At 43.4% G+C, this 16,637-nt stretch overlaps 1 protein-coding gene across 4 annotated transcripts in view; it reads left to right on the forward strand.

Annotated features, from left to right (window-relative positions):
• Positions 1-16,637, forward strand: part of FAM20B (FAM20B glycosaminoglycan xylosylkinase) — a 44,898-nt gene that overhangs the window by 3,458 nt on the left and 24,803 nt on the right. For all 4 annotated transcript variants that reach the window (XM_054037318.1, XM_054037320.1, XM_054037321.1 and 1 more), the window contains exons 2-4: positions 5,645-6,172; positions 9,668-9,754; positions 16,176-16,285. In XM_054037318.1, the coding sequence (XP_053893293.1) occupies positions 5,796-6,172; positions 9,668-9,754; positions 16,176-16,285 (574 nt within the window). In that variant the 5' untranslated portion in view covers positions 5,645-5,795. The remainder of the gene's footprint in view (positions 1-5,644; positions 6,173-9,667; positions 9,755-16,175; positions 16,286-16,637) is intronic.

The following is a 16,637-nucleotide window of genomic DNA, read 5'->3' on the forward strand; positions in this document are numbered from 1 at the left end:
TGTCCCTGTAATGGCATTGCCCTCTAAGTACAGTTCTTTTCTAATTTCTCAGGTGCCAGAGTATACACCCTTTTGGTTTTGAGCTATGCCTGCTGTTTGTTTTTCCTTTGGGAAAGTGGTGCTGGGCTGGCTTAGGGGTGGTTGGCTGTTGCAGGACCCCAAGTCTTAAAAATATGAATGGATTTCATTTCCTCAACAAGTAGCAGAGAGCTGACCACCGTGTGTTGCTGCCACGAGAGTGCCAGTTTGGGGAAGGGAGTGGTTTAGCTGCTGTTTGGCTGTAGCATGAGTAACCTTCCAGACTGTCAGGAAAGTACTGAAATATGTTTTTATTTAATAAGTGGGTGGGAATGCTTTAGTTGAGACGTTTGTGTGCATAATGAATGTGGTTGGTGTTTAAAAGTGCTGTAATGTGGGCATGGGGTAGGAAGGCTTGGTGTTTGCAAATAATACCAAACTGTCTAGAATCAGAGTTGAAATCCATTAGGAAATATCTGTGGGAACTTAGTGAAAAGCAACAACAGCAATATTAAAAACCTGGCATTGTTTTTATGTTCAAATATTGATTTGGTTTTTTCTGGGACATGAGGATGTGGGAACATGGGTGAAGAGTGATTCTTTTCTTCTCTGGGTGTGTACATGGAGTTTACTTAGGTAATAAAACTCTTGGACTGTGCCTTTTGTTTAATCAGCAAGGTTGCTGGAGATAAGAACGTTGCGTGAAAGGACTTTCTCAGGCCTCATCTACACTAAGGCCTGGGCTACACTAGCGGGGGGGTTCGAACTAAGATATGCAACTTCAACTAGGCTATTCGCATAGCTGAAGTCGAAGTATCTTAGTTCGACTTACCTGGCCGTCCTCACGGCAGCAAGTTGACTGCTGCGGCTCCCCCATCGACGCCACTATTCCGGCCGAGGTGGAGTACGGGTGTCGATTAGCGGATCGATTTTTCGCGTCCAGATGAGACACGATAAATCGATCCCTGATACGTTGAACAGTACCCACCGATCCGGCGGGTAGTATAGGCGTATCCTAAGGGTTTTGTCGACAAAAGTTATGCCGATGATTAAAACCCGGTATAATTACATTGCTTGTACATGTTCTCATAACACTCCTTCTCTCAGCAGAGCACGTCCACAGTTGGTGCTCTAGCATCGACAGAGAGAGCAGTGCACTGTGCAACTCACCAGCTTCTGCAGCTAGGTGGTGTGGGAAGGCAGAATGGGTCGCAGTGCATCATGGTAGGGGCTCAACGTCTCATGCATTTTTCCATCCCAGTGTTCCATTGGCTTCCGACTGCGTTTTGTGGCATTTTTCAACAGTCCCTGTTTACTGTGCACCTGCCATCTCTGTCTGAAAGGATGGATCCTGCACTGTTCTGTACTGTCACTGTTATGAACACGTTATGGCTGGCCATGCAGTATATCATGAACACCCAATCTGAACACAAATCAGAGGTGCCAAACTGCTATGAGCCATGGAAGGAAACAACACCAGATTACTTTTGGCATTCATGGAGTAGTTGGATGCGGAGGATCGTCACTTTTGGGTTTGGGAAACAAGCACTGAGTGATGGGATTGCATGCAGTGGCTGCAGAATTTCAGATATGAAAGCCACCTTCCTGGACCTGTGTGCAGAGCTCACCTCAACACTGCAGTGCAAGGACACCAAAATGAGAGCTGCCCTCTCGGTGGAGAAGCGTGTGGCAATCACTGTGTGTAAGCTGGCTACTCCAGACTGCTCCTGGTCGGCCGCAAATCAGTTTGGAGTAAGGAGATCCATCACCGGGGTTGCGTTAATGCAAGCGTGCGGGGCCATTAATCGCGTACTACTACGAAGGACACTGACTCTTGGCAATGTGCATGAAATGGTAGATGGCTTTGCAGCAATGGGATTCCCTAACTGCGGCAGGGCGATACATGGCATGCATATCCTAATTTTGGCCTCGGACCATCTTGTGACAGAGTACATCAATAGAAAGGGGTACTTCTATATGGTATTGCAGGCATTTGTGGATCTCCGTGGCTGTTTCACTATCAACACGGGGTGGTCCGGGAAGGTGCATGACACATGCATCTTCAGAAACTCTGGACTTTACAGAAAGCTGCAAGCAGGGACTTTCTTTCCAGACAAGAAGATTCAAACTGGGGATGTTGAAATGCCCATAGTGATCCTGGGAGACCCAGTGTACCCCTTACTCCCGTGGCTCATGAAACCTTACGTGGGAAACCTGGACAGCAGCAAGAAGCACTTCAACATTAGGCTGAGCAGATGCAGAATGACCGTAGAATATGCCTTTGGCAGATTAAAAGCACACTGTGGCAATTTTTATGGCAGGTTAGACCTAAATGAGGAAAATATTCCCATGGTCATAGCAGCCTGCTGTACACTCCACAATATTTGTGAGGCTACGGGTTACAAGTTTCCCCTGGGGTGGAGCGTGGAGGTGGATCGCGTGGCAGCTGTTTTTAAGCAGCCAGATACTAGGGCTATTAGAGGAGTACAATGGAGGGGGCAGTTCGAATCAGGGAGGCTTTGAGGCACCATTTTGACAATGAGATCCAGTAACGTTTCATTACAGCGCTCTGCCTGCTTCGTTAACTTGCTGCCTTTCATTAAAATGTTGATGATTCCTGACTCTGATTTGTTCTCAGCAAATGATCAAATTGCCACTGTGTATTAATTCCAGCAGCAACCACAATGTGTAGGAGACAAAGAATGATTATCTTTCACAGAGTATTTTTTTATTAAATACCAATTAATAACATATACAGAAGGCTTGGTGGGGAGGGAGATAACAATGAAGGGCAGTGTAGGTACCTGTATAAGTGGTCTGTTTTTCAGAAGTGTTTAACACCAATAGCTCCCTTGGAAACCAAAGGAATCTGTAGTTGCTCAGCATTTCTAAGAATCAGGCCACTTATATATAGGTGCCTAAATTTTAGGTACCAAGTGTGAGACTCTTTCGCAAAGTGCTTTAATCTGTCCAGTATTGGGATAAATGAAGCCTAAATAAGTGTTTCCATTGTAGATAGTAGTGGTTCTGAAGTGGGCTATATGATCCAGTGTTAACTCTCATAAACCTCAGAGATATTTAAAAAAAGGAAACAAAAGAAAACAAGTTCCTATACTAATGAAGTGAAATAAAGTGAATGAATGAATGAATAAAGTAAAGATATAGTGAATTGAAGATAAAATTCTGTTCATATTAATCTGCTTGGTCTTTTTGTTACACTCAAGATGAGTGTTTAATGTCTTAGGGGAGTGTCTTCACTGCAATGTTAGACTGAGCTCCTAACCCAACTCCCATCCACATACACAAATCTCTAGCTCAAGTTAAGTGGTGCTTTAAATTTGAGCTAGTTAACCATAAGTGGAGGGATGATTGGAGCTCAAATGCTGCTAAAGCTCTAGGAAGTAATGCAGTGGTGATACAACACTGATTATAACTCATCAGCTGTTAATCTAATCATTCTGTATAGTTTGAGTGGTGTTCTGCAGTGTGGTCACTCAAACTAGCTTGAGTGGAGTAACCCAAGTGTACTAATTGGAGCTAACTGTTGTAGGGAAGATAAGCCCTGTATCCTGCACTTGCAGGAGTATGGCCTTTTTGGTCAGGGGAAGGTTTGCTATCAGTACTGCTGATTCCCATTGCCAGCCTGCATACCACAGACATTCTGTTCAGAGAAATTCTGCCCTTCCTAGATAGAACTGAAGGAGGAATTTTAGCTTATGTGAATTTCCTGGCTCATTTCCGATCAATACCAGGAGAGGTTCTTTTTTATAACTGGCAGATCCGATAAGTATTACATAGATAAGGTGTCTGTAGTGCTAGATTGAAACAGCTCGGGCATTTGGCCTCCTTTTTAATTCTTCCTTTTCCCTTCATGGAATTTGGTGTGTTGAGTGACTAATCACATTAAATGAGTTATTCACATGTCAGCTGCATGCAAGTTGCCTTTACAATGACATTGTTTACATACTAATATCTGAAAACTGGGGCTATCAATAGTGTTTGAGAAGCAAGATGTGTGACCGGAAATGAGCATTCTGAACTGAGCTGTCACCACACAAATGAGACAAACTGAAAATGATGGGGTTAAAGTTACTATCTTTTATGCTGCACATTTAAAACTGTTAGCCAGCTGAACAAAGAGTCAGTTTCAAAATATGGAGATCTGTTGATTGGGTGTGGAACTGCTTGTCCCTACCTGTCACTTGTAATTTGGTTTAACAGTGGGTCAGCAGGCTGTCCCCCAGCTTATTGGTTTAGTCTAACATGAAGATTTTATGCAGGAGTGCTCATACTGTGCCTCCCTGAGGACAGCAGTGGTGACTTGCTAGGAGCCCAAGGATATCGATCTCATTAAAACAAAGTAGATTCGCAGCTACCCTCATCTCTTCAACGCAGGGTGTGTGGCCTGCAGACACATCCTGATTCTCATATGCAGTGTAGTCCATCTTAATCTGAACACGCGGGCCGCAACTTGCATGCTGAAGATGGGGATGACTGTGATCTGCATTTGGCCCGTGGGATGCACTTTGGCTGTCCTTGTGTTGTAGATAGTAAAACTGATGGTAAAATAACTAAGCAATTGCACTTGTATTACTTATTTCTTGAATATGTAACTTCTGCCTCATCCATTTATTGCTCATCCCAGTGAGCATCTACGGCTCAGGGTGCAGTTTGTGGCCATTTAGGGGGGGAAAAAAAAAAAAAAGGAACGTAAACTATGTGCAATCTCTACCAGCTCCACAAGTGTCCTACAGTGATGGTGATGTAGTGTCAGTTTTCATTTGCATTCTGCTTATGTTTGTTTAATAATGTAGGAATATTCTTTTCTTGACTTAATTTCACTAGATTTGATTAACTGCTCATCAGATAGGCCTTAATTGATAACGATTTATCAGCCAAAATTTATTGAACAGGGAGATGTCTTGCATCTGTCTTAAATATGAAGACATAGATGTGCCACAGCATAGTTGCTCGGGCTGAGGTTTCAGAACAAGGTGATAGATATATATTTTACTTCCTTTGTGTCTGTGAGGCTGTTGATTGTCTATTGTTTCTCTCTCCTCTGTTTGTTTGCTCTGGAGATGTTTTTGGCTATCACTTTTGCAAACTGCTATGAAGGATGGATTTAGTACACCGGAATTGATGTCATACTTTTGATTTTCTTGGGACAGTGTAAAGAACTTGGAGATATTATAGGGACCACAATTTTTTTTTTAAACGAGCCTTTTCTGCTTTTAAATGTGATACCATCAACTTAAATAATAATTCTTTCCAAATGTTTTGCCTACTGTAGTTACAATAATTTCAGTTGTTACTTGTAAGTGCAATAATAGAGAATGTTTCATTTGGCAGCCTTCTATGTATATTGTTCGTTTAACTGTATCAGTCCATTCCCCTTGTTTGTGTGGGGTGTTCACAGAGCAACAGGGGAGAGTATTTACAGAAGAGGAAAATGGGATTGTGAAACCACAAAAATTGGCAGGAAAGTTTGGGGCTGGGTGCAAGTGCAGCACTCTTTATTTAACATGCTTAGCAAAAATGACTAGATTTTGAGTTGATGGTACCAGAGAATAGGTGGTACCTGTGAAACTTACCTTTTTTTTATTTTTTTTTGGTTAATTTGTAGGGGTACTGGAAGATACTTCAGTGATGATAGACCCACAAGAGTGAAAATTATGAATGAAAAGCATTAACATCCCCCTCCTGACCCTGATCTCTAATAGACTTCCTGTAGCCCTTGGAAAGAGAGGGTCAGGAGAGAAGGGTTGAAGGTCACCATGAAACTAAAGCAGAGAGTGGTACTGCTGGCCATCCTCCTTGTCATCTTCATTTTCACAAAAGTTTTCCTCATTGACAACTTGGACACTTCAGCTGCCAACCGGGAGGACCAGCGGGCCTTTCACCGCATGATGGCAAGCTTGCGTGTGGAGCTAGACCCCCGACTTGATCATACGCTGCAGTCCCCCTGGGAGATTGCCGCCCAGTGGGTGGTACCACGGGAAGTGTATCCCGAGGAGACGCCGGAGCTAGGGGCTGTTATGCATGCCATGGCTACCAAGAAAATTATAAAAGCTGATGTGGGCTATAAAGGGACCCAGCTGAAAGCTTTGCTGATACTTGAAGGGGGACAGAAAGTGGTCTTCAAACCTAAGAGGTAAATATATATCCATCAGTGACTGGATAAAAAACCCTGTTTGAGTTTTTTCCTCCCTGTTGATTCATTAATTTATAAACTGATATATGTCCATATTGCATATGAGGCAGTCTAGTATACAGAAGGTGGAGTGGAGCCATGCTGGTGATTTGGTAATATTCAGCTTGTCTGCCAGACTAGTTGTCGTGATCTGGGTGCCTTATGGGAGAGAGTCATGGGGGGGTCAAGAAATGGAAATTGATGGTCATCTTCAAACTAGGCCTAGAAGGTTGTGGTGCTACCAGTGGAATGTAATATTTATGTTCTTCCTTGTATTTGTCAATATGGAAATTGCATTTCTGCCTTGATCGAACATTCCACCATAAAGCTTATTATGTATGCTTGTGTATGCCTATAATGCTTTCTAAACTAACTTTCCTTGAGGAAAAGGTGGACTGCTGGAATTTTCAGTACCATTTCTGTAATGGCGACTTGCACACCTGGTTTGGAGTTATATCCTTGGACTGCACTATTTTGAAACAGCATGAACTTTTTGCACTGAAGTGGTGGTGATACAGCTTACACAGGATACTGCATGCATCTTGTAAATACCATGTCTTGTTACTGTATTTCTGTAGTGCTTTTTCTATAACTAAATGCCATAAAGAAGTACACAAAGCCTTAAGTTACATTCCAGTAGTGGAATGTCTGTGTGCAGGCAGGCAAAATGTACACATCAAGGACATGTACAACCAGGAATGTTTTTAGGAATGCCAGACAATTTGTGGAGGTATGCAATGCATGTGAGAAAAGAGGGGATGCAGAGGGGAATTTTTGGCAAGGATGTAGGAGTTTATCCCTGCCTCTTTTTCATAGGATTCTGGAAGTTTTTAAGCAATTGCCCACACTCGGCTCCAGAGCAGGTAGTCAGGTTCCCTATTTACCATCTTTCTGATTGAATCTGGTAGGTCTGGAGAGTTAGCAGACTGAGTGGGCAATCAAAAAAGTAGAGCCCTGTTCCGATACGAAATCTGTATCTGTGGATATAAATTGGTATCCACGGAGCTGTAGGGCTCTACCGGGAACTGCAGCAGTGAAAGCGGCAGTCTGGTAGGTTGTTCCCAGGAGCAGCTGGGGTGGGTACCATGCTCCCCAGCAGCTGTCCCTGGTCATATTAGTGCAGTGGACAGGGCTGGGGGCAGTACAACCATGCTGGAGGAGCTGCTGGCATGAGGTGCTGGCTCGTGGTAATGTTATGAACCATTAGGAAAGGGATCGATGATAAGACTGGAAATATCTTAATGCCACTATATAAATCCATGGTATGCCCCATCTTGAATATTGCATGCAGTTCTGGTCACCCCATCTGAAAAAATATATATGAATATTGGTAAAGGTACAAAGAAGGGCTACACAAATAATTAGGGATATGGAACAGCTTCTATATGATTAAAAAGACTGGGACTGTGTTCAGCTTGGAAAAGAGACAGCTAAGGGAAGATATGGCAGAAGTCTATAAAATCATAAATGGTATGGAGAAAATGAATAAGGAAGTGTTATTTATCCCTTCACGTAACACAAGAACCAGGGGTCACCCAATGAAATTAATAGGCAGCAGGTTTAAGACAAACATAAGGAAGTACTACTTCATATAAGGCACAGTCAACCTGTGGAACTTGTTGCCAGGGGATGTTGTGAAGGCCAAAACTGTAACTTGGTTAAAAAAAGAATTAATAAATTCATGGAGGTTAGGTCCATCAATGGCTACTAGCCAAGATGATCAGGGACACAACCCTGGCTGTCCTAAGCCTCTAACTGCCAGAAGCTGGGGCTGTATGAGGGGATGGATCACTCGATAATTGCCCTGTTCTGTTCTTTCCCTTTGAAGCACCTGGCATTGGCCACAGTCGGGAGACAGGGTACTGGGCTAGATAGACCATTGGTCTGAAGTAGTATGGCCATTCTTGTGTTCTAAAGCAAGGATTTGACTGGACCTCTCCTCAGGGTCATAAGTAGGGCTCTGTGTTTGTCACGGATTCCATGACTTCCTGCGACTTCCACGACTTCTGCAACCGCCAGAGTGGCTGACCCCAGGGCTGCCCGAGCAGCTGGCTCTGGGTACTGCTGTAGTGGCTCTGCAGCCAGCCACACCAGCCGCTGCTGGAGAGGTCTCGGGACCAGCCGCACCAGCTGCTACTCAGCCGGCCCCTGGCAGCTGACTCTGGGGACCGCCTGAGCAGCAGTCCCTGGGGCAGTGGGAGCAGCTGCAGCTTGGCAGTGGTCCCAGGGTGGCTGGAACAGCGGATGACTCCAGGGCTCCCCCCACAGTGGCAGCTGGAGTAGCTGCTGGCCCCCTGGGACTCCCCCCACAGCCGCTGGTGCTGTGGACTCCCCCTCTGAGAGCATTTCCCCCTCCCCTCCCCGACTCAATCGGGTATTTATGGTATACATAAAGGACAGGTCATGGCCGTGATTTTTTGTTTCTTGCCCGTGACCCATCCATGACTTTTTTACTAAAAATACCCATGATTAAATAGTAGCCTTAGTCATAAACTAGCCTCTCAACCAAAAGTGGGGTCAGGATTAAAGCACACTAGCAGATATTGTGGCAGACATGCACTGCTGCTGTACCTGTTCTGGGTAGTCCCTAGGGCTATTAATTGTCTAACTTGCACTAACTAGCTGCAGATTTTAAGAATTATTAGATCATCTAGTATATCACATGCCATAAAATTTCACTCTGTTACCCCCATATTGATCTCAGTAACTTGTGTATGACTAAAGTATATCTTACAGAAAGGCATCCAGTCTTGATTTGAAGACATCAGGAGATGGAGAATCCACCATTCTCCTTGGTAGTTTGTTACGTTGGTTAATCACCTTCAAATTAGAAGGCACTTTTTTTCCTCTTTTTAAAGTGAATTTGTCTGGCTTCAGCTTCCAGCCATTGATTCTTGTTATGTCTCTTTCTGTTAGATTAAAGAGCCTGTTAATTCCTGGTATTTTTGCCCTAGGAAGATACTTATTCACTGTAATCAAGTCACCTCTCAGTCTGTTATTCACCCCGTTTATACATGCGAGGATTGCACTAGCACTTTTTGTCACATCATCACACTAGGAGCTGATGTTGAGTTTTGTCCACTATGACTACTAAATCCTTTTCAGAGTCAGTGCTTTCTAGGATAGAGTCTTCTATAGGTATGGCTTGTATTTTTTGCTCTGAGGTGTATGACCTTGCGTTTTGGTTGTATTAAAACTCATTTTGTTTGGCTGGTCCTAGTTTACCTGGTGACTCAGATCAATGCATGACTACCCTGTTCTCACTATGTACCTCTCTGCTAATCTTTACACTCTTTAATCTCACTAAACTCATTCCTCCTCTCCCACAAGAAATCATTTTAGAGGTGACCCAGAGCCAATTTCACTTCAATGATTCTTGCTTGTGTGACTCTTAACTTTACTGAGGAGAATCCCCCATAAATCATTTTGTTTTTCCATCACTCATTGCATTTACAGATATGCCAGAGACTACGTAGTAGAAGGAGAGCCATATGCTGGATATGACAGACACAATGCGGAGGTGGCAGCCTTTCACTTGGACAGGTATGGAACTATTGGGTTAACTATTTAATTATTCTCTTGTTTTTGTTTTGGTTTTTTTGCACCAGTTCACTTCAGAGAGGGTGCCTGAGACATCAGTTTCCAACCTGCTCATTGAGTAGAACAAAAAACGTTATAAAACGTCATGACATGATAGAGTCCAATGAGCAAGGTTTCTGCGAAAGGAAATAGTATCACCCTAACTTATTAGAATGCTTTGCACATGTCAACGAAGTAAGGGATAAAAAAGAACAAGATGGGCACAGTTTACGTAGACTTTCAAAGGGTTTTAATTAGGTTCCTCACAAGAGACTGCTAAAGAAACTAAGTAGTCATGGGGTGAGAGGTAAAGTATTATCATGGATCAAAAACTGACCAAGAGACAGTGAGAATAAATAGTCAATTTTCGTCTTGTCAAAAAGTGAAGAATGAGGGTGCCTTAAAGTTCTGTACTAGGTCTTGTGTTTAGTATATTTGTTGGTGATCTGGGAAGGGGGGGTGAGCAGTGAGAAAGCAATTTTTTTTCCAGATGATATAGTGTTATTTAGGTTAGTCAAGTCCACAGAGGGCTGTGCAGCACATCAGAGGGACCTAACCAAGATTGGTGAGTGGGTAACATGATGGCAAATGAAGTATATTGTTGGTAAACGCAGAGTAATTCACACTGGAGGGAAAAAATCAACTACTCATATACCTTAGAAGGGTCTAAATTAATGATCAATTTGGGAAAGGGGTCTGGGAATCATTGTGGACAGCTCAATGTGAAGACCTCTGCTCAATGTGCAGCTGCTGTCAAAAAATCAAATAAGATGTTAGGATACATAAGGAGTGAAAAATATTATAATTCCATTATATGAATCAGTGGTGCAGCTTCATCTAGAATACTGCTTGAGGTATTGGTCACTCCATTTCAAAAAGGCTAATACATAATTAGAAGGGGTTTTAAAAAAGGGTATAGAAAATAATTGGAGGAATGGAAAAAAAAACCTCATATAAGAAAAAGTGAAAATGTTGGAATCTCTTACTTTAGAAAGGAGGTGATGAATAAGAGGGGACATGATAAGAGTATACAAAATAATGAATGATCAAGCGAAGGTGAATTGGAACGTTCTGTTCTCCTGTCTCATAACACAAGAACAAAGGGAGATTAAATGAAATTGAAAGAGGGCAAATTCAAAACTGATAAAAGGAAATATATTTTCACAAAACATGCAATTCAGCTGTGGAATTCATTGCCAGACGATATCATTGAGGTAAAAAACTGAGCAAGATTCAGAAAGGGATTTGGTCACATAGTTAATACTACAATAGCTTTTAGAAGAGATATTAAGCCAATTGTGAACTGTTAGGAACTGCGTGGTTTCTTGCACCTTTCTCTGACTTGTCTGGTGCTGGACTCGGTTAGAGACAGGATACTGGACGTTCGACCGTAGCTCTGATCTAGCATGACAGTTGCTGTGTTGAATTGTACAGAGCAAAACGTATTCAGACTATTTTTGCTCTGAACTTTATGCCAGTTTTCTTTCATATTTCACAATCAGGGAGGCAAAGTAGGGTCTACTTTCCTGCATAGGGCACTGTGGTATCCTTTCTCAGCCACACTTTTTCCTACAATAGGATTATATTGGACTAAATAGAGTAAAGTTTCTGTTTCTATAAGGGATACTGCCCCAACCCATTGGGTTCTTGTTTCTCTAGGGCTGTCCAGTGAGAGATTGGATTTTCCTACTTTTTCTCTTAATTTACAACCTCTTCAGGGCTTGTATGGCAGCTGCCTACTTTCAGTTAAGAAGGTCTGATCAGAGTTTTTTCAGAGCCGAAAATTGTTGCTCCTAGATCTGTGGGAGGGGTCTCTGTGGAGCATGAGTTTGACACCTGGGGTGGATCTGGACCTCACTCACTCACTCACTCATGCCCGTCACCCCAATCGGGGTATGGGCCGCCAACCACAGATCTCCAGAGTCCTCTATCCTGAACCATTTGCTCTAGCTGGTTCCAGGATAGCCCATTTTTATGCTATCAGCCTGAAGGTCGCGTCGCCAGGTGTTTCTTGGACGGCCTCTTTTCCGCTTGCCTTGGGGGTTCCACCGCAATGCCTGTCTAGTGATGTTGGTTGGCTGCTTGCGTAGTGTGTGTCCTATCCAGCCCCACCTTCTCCTTCTAATTTCTTCCTCTGCTGGAAGTTGATGGGTCCTCTCCAAGAGGTAGATGTTGCTGATTGTGTCTGGCCAGCGGATCTGGAGAATCCTTCTAAGGCAACTATTTATGAAGGTCTGGATCTTCCTGGTGGTGGTTTTAGTTGTCCTCCAGGTTTCAGCTCCATACAAGAAGACTGATTTCACGTTGGAATTGAACAGTCTAATCTTTGTTGCCAAAGACAGCTCTCTGGAGCTCCAGATGTTCTTGAGCTGTAAGAAAGCTGCTCTTGCCTTACCGATCCTTGCTTTGATGTCTGCGTACGTGCCATCCTGTTGGTCGATGATGCTGCCTAGGTGGGTGAAGGACTGCACTTCTTCCAGAGGGCTTCCGTTCCGTGTGACTGGGTCATTACTGATGGAGTTAATCTTGAGGATCTTGGTCTTGTCCTTGTGGATGTTGAGGCCAACCTGTGATGACATGGCTGCCACTACGTTGGTCTTCTCTTGCATCTGCTGTTTGCTATGCGAAAGGAGTGCAAGGTCGTCGGCAAAGTCCAGGTCATCAAGCTGGGTCCACAACGTCCACTGGATTCCGTTCCTGCGCTCATAACTGGATGTCTTCATAATCCAATCAATGACAAGGAGAAAGAGAAATGGTGACAACAAACATCCTTGTCTGACTCTGGTTCGCACCTGGAAGCTGTTTGTAAGCTGCCCTCCATGGATCACTCTACATTGTATGCCGTCATATAAGTTCTTAATCAAGTTAACCACCTTTGCTGGGATGCCATAGTGCCGAACGAGCTTCCAGAGAGTTTCTCGATCCACGCTATCGAATGCTTTCTCATAGTCAACAAAGTTGATGTACAACAAGGAGTTCCATTTCATAGACTGCTCGACTATGATGCGGAGCGTTGCTATCTGGTCCGTGCATGATCTATTTTGCTGGAAACCTGCCTGCTCATCTCGTAGCTGTGGATCGACGGCATCCTTCCTTCTCTCTAAGAGAACTCGGTTGAAGACCTTCCCTGGGACCGACAGAAATGTGATTCCTCTGTAGTTTAGCATAATTGCTGAGGTCACCTTTCTTGGGGATTTTAATAAGGTTATCCCTCTTTCCAGTCTGCCGGAATCACTTCTTCCCATATCTTCTCAAAAAGGGGGTACAGCATTTCCACTGAAGCATCCAGATCTACTTTCATGGCCTCTGCTGGAATATCGTCAGGTCCAGCCGCCTTCCTGTTCTTCATCATAGTGATGGCTTTTCTGATCTCATCTCTGGTAGGTCTATCACAATTGATTGGAAGGTCTTCGTTGGCTGGGTCGATGTCTGGTGGATTTAGTGGTGCTGGTCTATTTAGAAGTTCCTCAAAGTGCTCCGCCCATCTATTCATCTGTTGTTCTATTTCTGTTATAGACTTTCCCTGCTTGTCTTTAACGGGACGTTCTGGCTTGCTGAACTTTCCAGACAGTCGCTTGGTGATGTCATACAGTTGTTTCATATTACCATTGTATGCTGCCTGTTCTGCTTCTGCTGCCAGTCCATCCACATAATCTCTCTTATCCTTCCTAATATTCCTCTTCACTACTTTATGGGCTTCAGCATACTCTTCTTGCGCTTTAGCCTTTGCTGCTCTAGTCCTGCTGTTATTAACTACTGCCTTCTTCTTCTTTCTATCTTCTATCTTAGTCAAGGTCTCTGCTGTGATCCACTCTTTCTGCTGGTATTTCTTGATTCCAAGCACTTCTTGGCATGCTGACCTAAGTGTCTCTCTCACTTTCTGCCATCTGTTGTGTACACTGTCTTCCTCTTCCTCAGACCGATCCTGTAGTACTGAAAACTTACTCTTCAGCATCAGTCCAAAATCTTCCTTGATCTTATGATCCTTCAAAAGGCTGACATTCTACTTCGCTCTTCTATCTGACGCATCTATCCAGTTCTTCTTCAGCTTCAATCTGGCCACCACTAAGTGATGGTCGGATGCTACGTCTGCTCCTCTTCTAACTCTAACGTCCTGCAAAGATCTTCTGAACTTCTTACTAATACAGACATGATCGATCTGGTTTTCTATCGTGCCTGCTGGCGATACCCAGGTACTCTTGTGGATCTGCTTGTGAGGAAAGATGCTACCTCCTATGACCAGGTTGTTAAGTGTACACAAATCCACAAATCTCTCTCCATTCTCACTCATTTCTCCCAGAGCGTGGGTCCCCATGACTTGTTCATATCCTGTGTTGTCAGGTCCAATTTTGGCATTAAAGTCTCCCATAAGGATGGTAATGTCTTTGTCTGGGACAGTCTCTAATATTTTCTGAAGTCTGTTGTAAAAATAGTCTTTGTCCACCTCTTCACTGTCATTGGTTGGAGCATAGCACTGTACAACATTCATCTTAATCCTCTTCATTTTAGTTCTGAAGGATGCTGTGATGATCCTGGAACCATGTGCCTCCCAACCAATCAGTGCTCTCTGTGCCTGCTTGGACAACATGAAGCCTACTCGGTGTGTGTGGGGTGGGGTGCGTCGCTCTCTTCATGTCCGGAATACAGCAACAGCTCTCCTGTCAACAATCGTCTCTGTCCAGCTTGCGTCCAGCTTGTCTCGCTAATGCCTAGTAGGGTCAGGTTGTTGCTCCTCATCTCTGCTGCGACCTGCGCCGTCTTTCTTGACTCGTACATGGTCCTCACGTTCCATGTACCGATGGTAATCCTCCTAGTTGCAAGAAGGGTAATCGGCTTAGTGGCTTCCTCACGACTTTCACCACCCAGCGTCATGCGTCTTCGAGTTGAAGGCCCTTCTTTTTCCAGGCTAAAAGTCTCTGTTATCTCTATTGTTGGCGTTTCTGTAGCAAATTAATTTTTTTTATGGGGTGGAGTTGCTAGCCCCACGCCCAACCCTCCTCCTTTATCCTGACTTGGGACAGGCAGATGGCCCCAAAGGACCTCTCTGGTGGAGTTGGATCTGGACCACTTGTACTGTTTTTTTCTGGCATCCACGACAGCTTCAAATTGCAAGCTTTATTATTTTTTTTTTTTAAGTAGGTTTCTTGTGGTTATGCTGCAATGATGACCTCTTGAATATGATTCCATGTAGTGCTGTCTTATACCTAAGCAATGGTTCTGGTGAGGTGTGAACTGACATCTTTCCCATTCATCACAATAGGGTGCTAATATTTAACTCTGATGCTGACACTTCAAAGGATACCTATTTTAAATAGTCTTAATTCTGTGCCCCTTCGCATATGGCTATCTCATTTGCTCATACAAATTAGATAATTGCACACACCCAAATCTGTTGTACTCTTTTACTATCCTGTATATCTCAGGCGTGATTTGATAAGACAAACATTCTTCTTTGCCTATTTTGAATAACACTTTGCACTTCTTTTGGGCTTTCTGTCTGAGGAGCTAAAAGCAATTTACAAATGTTAAAGAACTAACCTTCATATACCTCTGTGAGATAAGTATTTCCATTTTACAGAGGGGACAACTGAGGCATAAAGGTTAAGGGTGGGTCTTTCAAACGTGCCTAAGTGAGTTAAGAGTGCAAATTGTATTGATACTTGTGCTCCAAACTCACTTCGGCACTTTTGAAAATCCCACCCTAAACACCCAAGTTGCCTGTGGTCACACAGTAAGTCTAACAGACACAGGAACAGAACTCACTGACAGACTTGTGCTTACCTGCTAAACTATCTTTCCCACCTCTTTCATGTTTCTAAATGTCTTTGTGTTTTCCAAAGATACCCAGTTCTCTCAAACCAGCTTGTCTGCTCTCAAGTTTAACTGAATTGGAGTTTAAATTACAACAGAGTTTATCAGGTGGTTTCTGGGAATTAGTATAAATTATCTTTCCATGTGGCCAGCCCAACGCCCTGTGGTGGTTGCTTTGAGCTGCTACATGAGAGACAATATATTTTGTGATATGAGTTCTCATTTCTGGGGTTGAGTTCTGTGAAGACACTGTATTTGGCCCTTGAAGAAAAGGTGCATCTCATGCTGCTCTGCAGTGACCACTCAGACCAATATAGGGGCATTGCTGATGGGCTGTAAAGGGAGTCTCGTACATCCAGCCCTCCTAAGCCAAAGGAAAGTCTTGAAAGAAGATAGAAGGTACAAATGGCGAAGGGTTAATTTCCAATGGGGTTCCAAGCTTAGCACCTGCTATAAGGCAACCATCTTTGAATTTGCTCAGTGGCTTGGAGATCTGATGTGGTTTTTAGATTTGAAACTGCTATTCCTGTTAAAATGCTCATACTCTGTCACCCCTCTTCCCTCCCTGAAACAGAATTCTGGGTTTCCGGCGAGCTCCACTGGTGATTGGCAGGTTTGTGAATCTGCGTACAGAGATCAAACCTGTTGCAACAGAGCAGCTGCTGAGTACATTCCTGATGCTGGGTAAGTGGGTTCTAGGTATTGTGCAGCCCATTGAAAATAAGCTTGTTTGTTTAAAAAAAAAAAAAAAAAAAAAAAGAGCAGTGGGAAACTGACATAACTGTAGAACAGTTAACTACTATATAGGAACCTGATAAACTGGTTCCAGCCCTTCGGAGGGATTTTAACACTGGTATAACCTTGTTTGGTGGGGAAACGGGGGTGGGATTATTTTTCAACAAAAAATACTTTGGTTGGCCTGTAATTTTAGTACGTTCCCTTTTGTAGACATTTGTTTGAATAAGTATTTTCTTCCTAATGTCAAAAGCAGTCAGAAGAATTTAGAAATAGACCTGAATTGAAAAAATGGAATTAT

The sequence above is a fragment of the Malaclemys terrapin genome, chromosome 8 (assembly GCF_027887155.1).
Source record: "Malaclemys terrapin pileata isolate rMalTer1 chromosome 8, rMalTer1.hap1, whole genome shotgun sequence".
NCBI lineage: Eukaryota > Metazoa > Chordata > Testudines > Emydidae > Malaclemys > Malaclemys terrapin.